General features: G+C 47.8%; 1 protein-coding gene across 1 annotated transcript; it reads left to right on the forward strand.

The window, feature by feature from the left end:
* The first annotated feature begins 1,649 nt into the window (after nucleotides 1-1,649).
* Nucleotides 1,650-3,341, forward strand: LOC147635801 (putative F-box protein At4g22030). Its single transcript, XM_086802246.1, has one exon. It carries the CDS (start codon nucleotides 1,724-1,726, stop codon nucleotides 3,035-3,037), a length of 1,314 nt encoding a protein of 437 aa, XP_086658372.1. The 5' UTR covers nucleotides 1,650-1,723; the 3' UTR covers nucleotides 3,038-3,341.
* The last annotated feature ends 2,483 nt before the right edge of the window (nucleotides 3,342-5,824 follow it).

Raw genomic sequence — 5,824 nt, forward strand, 5'->3', positions numbered from 1 at the left:
TCCTATATGCTCCATAGTAAAATGAACAGCATGTTGTGCAAGACAGCAATTGAGGGGCAATCCAAGCGATGGGTCATATCTTGGGCCAAGAAAAATCCCGCCAAGATCCCCCCCATCCAAAATGTACTTGGATGTCTTCTGATGTCGAGGCTTCTAGTCTTAAGATAAAAGTGCATAGTGCGTGAGTGTAGTGAGCTTCGAGATTTTTAGTTTTTATTTTTATTTTTTGTTATTTTATATATTTGGGTATGCAACATGCAGATATGTATAAGGAAATGCCATGCATGACCCCGTGTCACACGACTATGCCCTTGACCAAAAAATATTAGGCGCGACATTAGACTCTTATACCAATGCCTAGATTGGTGGTGGCACCTCTAGTATGCGAGAAGATTTTGGAAGCAAATGTAGATGCAACATGGAAAGACTATGCAGTGATAAGAAAACCAACTAGCGACTTGATGCACGTGTAAGACTATGCCAGTGGTTGGAAACCAACTTGTGAGACTAGACTTGAACTCTTATGCTTACCTGTTAGTATACACTCAATGCCTGCCTCTCAGCATGTATCTCACTTTGATGTATAATGCACATTTCTTAGGCCCCTATTATGAGGAGTAGCCATCGTGCATGTCTTTAGTGGGGAACCCCGGCCGATGGGGTCATTATTGTGACCATTGATGATGGTTAGGAGATGGTCAGCGGTATATTCCTCGTTAGGAGGAGAGACGGTATGAGAAATATTCTCTAGAATATTCTCTCGGATACTAGGTCCATCATTAGTGGTGGGCAGTGGTCGGTGGGCCGCATTCTTGATGCATGGGCGGTGACCGTGTCTACGCAATGTAATCGTCCTCATTGTATATGCATCTACCACACTGCCTACAGTACTATATATGGACGTGGTTTACATGAGCTAAGGTATCCAATGCTTGTGAGTATCCACCCCCTTATACACCTTGTACATACTCCATCCAGAGTCTGTCTAGATCACCATCTAAGCTGCTCTACTTGAGAGCACATGGGTGGACAGCACCATCACTTCTGAGTGTTTCCGTGGAACAACATGCTTGCTCTTGTTTTTCAAAAAGGTGCCTGCCATAGCTCTCAACCTTTTTCGTGGGCAAGCTATTAGTCTGTAAACACCCTAATAATATCAATTAATTCGTGCTTGGTACGAGTCTCTATGCTCTGTGTCTATGGCTTTCTTCCCTAACCTCCTAAGGCCCCACCACGGTTTACTTTTTTTCTGCATTGTCTAATTACAATTGTCCATAGAGCCCCCCAAGGTCTTATCCACTATACCTGATGTACAAGCTCCTCATAAGAGTACTACAATTCAGTCTTGGAGACTGGATTTGTGCAGCGGATACCAACTTCGAATGGTGTTTCCTAGAAATCTTGTGGGGGCCCACTTACCATAGGCCAAGTCCATGGAGACTTTCAAAAGAGAGTTCGTCTTGTCTACTCAGCACAATACTTTTCAATCGGAACGAAACCGTGTTAGGGTCAAATCTCTTTTCAAAGGTGAAACCGTGTTATGTACGCTGGGTCTCTCGAGAGCCGAGACCCGCTCAAAAACCTACTGCAATATATAAAAAAGGCCGAGAGATCTCTGAAGCCGAAAAGCCAGTCCATCACACCAAAAAGATAAGAACATCGCGCAAATCACAGAGAAATACCGAGCAGCTATATTTTGCTTCTGGTCCTATTAACTCGTTACATGGCCTTGACCTATATTGGCAGTAGTGGTTCCAGCGCCTTCCGTCAAGAGCACCTGCATTCCGATACGTCCGTGAGGAAAAATTACGTCGGTGTTCATATTAGACATTTCGGTACAGCATGTCGCTACAGCTGTAGTCGATATCGCCACAGTAAACCTGCTGCCGCCACGTTGTCTCGCAGCGCCATCGATACTGATCAACATGCTGCAACCAGCATGTCCGGCTCCGTGCTACACGCGACGTCCTTGGACTTTTATGAATCGGCGCATTTAGTACTAACCGAGGAGACCGACTATGAGGCCAGCTTATCACTCGTCGTGGCGGAGCTGCACCTACTGGCGAATGTCGCCGCTGATCGAGCCCGGATGCACGCCAATCTCGCGCAGCAGAGGGACAACTGGAATAAACTCTTTCAAGGCACGCTCACCATGGCCACCATGACAGCCTGCGTTATTGCCAGCCTCGACGGGCAGGCGCACAGCCTGAGCCTCAGCTTGCCGGCGTTGCTGCTCAACGCTGGATGTGCGGCAATGATGGCGGTGATCAACCAGTTTCAACCCTCCCAGCTAGCAGAGGAGCAGCGTAGCGCAGCCCGCCTCTTTCGCAAGCTGGCTAGCGACGTCGACTATGCGTTGCAGGTGTCCCCTCACCTCAGGCATCACACCCCTTCCCTGCTGCGAGATTCGCAGCGCAGGCTTCAGGCTCTCGACAAGGCCTACCCCATGCCCCTCACCCCAGGAGGCTTGAAAAAGTTCCCCTTTAAAGTAGCCGTTCCAGCGTTGTTTATAGCACCCGCCGAGTTGCCTCCGTTGCTCGAACCAATGATCGACGCACAAATTACCGTCAACGGCTGGGACGAGCGCATCTCCAACGATCTTCAGCAACTTGCCGCGCTGCTCCGCGTTTCAGATATCAACACCTACACTACATGGGCGGAGAACGTGATCAAGGTCAACAAGTGCCTGGCTATCGCAGCCCCGCTCTTGGCCGCATCCGCCGCGGTTCTCAACGGCTTTAGCAGCTTAGGCCTGCTCAGTGGTTGCGGCATGCTCTCAGCGCTGTGCAGCGTGCTGGCGGCCTTTGCTGGGAGCATCTCGCATGACCTCCAACTGGGCATGGTGTTCGAGATGTACAGGAATGCCGCGGGATACTACGCCGAGATCGAGGGGTCCATCCACAACGCTCTGCATGTCGAGCCCCAGGCGCGAGAAAACGGACTTCTCTTCCTCCGCCGGGTGGCTTATAAGATGGGCCGTTGGACCGGGGACCTCGAGGGAGGGGATGAAGGCCCCGAGCATACCAAGAAAGAATGAGCGTTAGGGTCAATTCAACGGTGAAATGTGCAGAGAAGACTTTAGCGTGATGCTACTTAATGATAAGAGACGCCTTTAGCGTGATGCTACTTCATATAGTCCTAGCTCCTATGATCTTAGATGTTCATGTTAAAGTTTCTAAAGTTTCACTATTGTATGGTGTGAGGCAGCTCAAGAACACAAGAAGGCCACTATAGCTCGCCGACTCACCACCTTCAGAACACTTACAAGCACAAGGGGCACCACTTGCTTCTCTAGCTGGAAAGAAAAAATCTCTCTCTCTCTCTCCACCACCCAGAGATACCCAAAGAAAGGCAGTTTCAACAGCTCAGATATTTCATTATAAAAGCCTTTTATCTGTCAGCAAGGCTAAGCCACTCACATATCACACAAACCCTCTTTGTCCATTTACAAGGGGTGATCCATCACCATAGATTTTATTAATTGACAAACTTCAACCCACTCTTCCTCACACTCTCCTTTTATCACATACTCACAGCAAACAACTCACACACACACACTACCCACAGCTTCTCTTGGTTTCATACCAGAAGTCTCGAAATAAGGTAGCTGCCTCCAGTAGAAAAGCCAGCAGTTTCTCTGGTTACCAACATGAACCCTGGCCTCTGCTTTCCACGCCTGCAGAGCAGCTCGACCAGCAGCCTCAAACTCACCAGCCTCAGCTTCCTTTCACACTACTCTGGACAGTTTCCCCGGTGTCTCTGCAGAATCAGCCCTCTATATCACCAACCGTGTGATTAGCCCTTCACACCATACGGCTGTGTCTCTTGTTTTTGTCTGCACAGCAGCCTCAGCGCCAACCCTCCTGTGCCAACCAGCAGCTCTCCTTAGGTCACCTACACAGCGACCACCTACACACTCGGCTCCAAGCGCCTACTGCTGCTGCTGCAGCTAGCCCAACAGCGACCGCCGGCTCTGCCTCTCTCTTGCCATGCCTCACAACACACAAGTTGGCTATCTCCTCTTGTGTCTTCGCAGCGCTAGAGGGAGGGCGTCTGTGCAATCACCCGCCAGACGACACACGCTCCTTGCGACCAGCTCTCCTCTGCACTCCAGACTTTGCGTGGACTGGCAAATCCCCCCAGCCGTCGCCTTCCTCTCACAAGTGGCTCTCTTACAAGGCCTGTGCCTCTCAACTCGCTTCCCGCTGTCCAGCGACCTCCACTGTCTAGGCAGCTCCACTTCACAAGGCGACTCTCAGCAAGTGATCTCCTCAGCGCCTCTGCCAGCCACTCCACTTCTCTACTTCTGTCTGCTGCAACGCTTCAGCGTTAAGTTCTCCACAATCACCTAGAGGCCTGCAGCCCTTTCGCTATCACCCACGTCGGTGGCCTTCTTCTTCTCTGCAGCGTCACACCCTCAGCTTCTCTGCCAGGCTCCCCTTCTTTTTGTCGGTTGCCACCTTCCACACACCCTTCATGCCGTCGCTTTCCTTCTAGATATCAAGCTGGTGGCCCCTTAAAACTCCACGTTGTCGTGAAGTGTGCGGTACAGCCAGGAAAGTACGAAACTTCTAGCTGTGAGAGTGAATGTCAAATCCTACAAGGAATTTCACGTACAAGATTTCCCAAGGAGTATTGAACATCATTGTTTCCATTGACAAATACATGTGTCCACTTCCCTCAATACATCCTTGAATTCATTCAGATGATTGCACAGAATTGCATGAAATCCCTTTGAACCATTCACATGTGGGCATGATAAAGCTTTCTAATTTTTCCAATATACATGTGGCCAGCTACATCCATTTCATCCAGTTTCCTCAAAACCATTGAATCATGATGCTCTTTTTTTTTACCTGAAAACCTGCCTTAATATTCTAACATTTCACAAGCAAAAATTGCATTTGGCATAGCTTTCACATACTCATAATTTTCAAAATCCATATGAGAAGAAGGTATGGCAAATTTCCCTCAGCTTCAATGCATTTTTCATCAATCATCGAGCTCCAAATTCCTTAGCCTTTTTCCCATGCTCTCTCTATTCAATTCCAATTTCTTTTTGGTGTATCTAATATTTGATTTTCTCCATTCATGTATAGTGAGAATATTTTATTTAAGGGAAATAAGCAAACAAACACTTAGCTGGCGAATTGAAAACGTGTTCTCTTTATTTACATCACCAACCACAGCTATGCGCCGGATATTCGAAGGTGGTAAATCGCAAGCAGCTTCGCTGTGTTTTGTTCTTCCAAAGTAGATTTTTCCCAGATTTGTATCATCATATAGTACTAGAATTATTCTCTAATTCTAGCACCTACAAAGCATATACAGAATGTATATTCAAAAGATTCAGATCTCTGGTAGGTTCGACGCTGAGCTTCGACGCTGAGTATTGATTTTCCCCACTCTGGTTTTCGCCGTGAAGCTCCGGCCCTTTTCCTCTCTTTCCCCGCGGCGATCTAGGCGGCCCCCCTTCCACATTCTGCCAGCTGTCCCTGCCATAAGGAAAAGCTGCGCCTTTCTCTAGAAGTTCCCCCCCCACGTTTTTGTTAACCTTAATACTAAGGTTATTAAACATAACCTTAGCATTAAGGTAGCAAAACTTAACCATAAGACTCCCAGCATTAGCACCATGTTTTAAGTCTTTACTTTCTGCATTAGATACACGTAAGATACTTATGCTTCTACATGATGATCCATGAAGTCCAAGTGCAGCTTTCTATCCCAACATTTCCCAAACATTCAATGAACTCTTCGGCACTGTGATACCTTCATAATTTATAAGTCATCATATCGGCCCATGTGATTTATAGAATCCCCAATT

Source organism: Cibotium barometz, chromosome 9 (genome assembly GCF_041138505.1).
Source record: "Cibotium barometz isolate CiBa-2024 chromosome 9, ASM4113850v1, whole genome shotgun sequence".
NCBI lineage: Eukaryota > Viridiplantae > Streptophyta > Polypodiopsida > Cyatheales > Cibotiaceae > Cibotium > Cibotium barometz.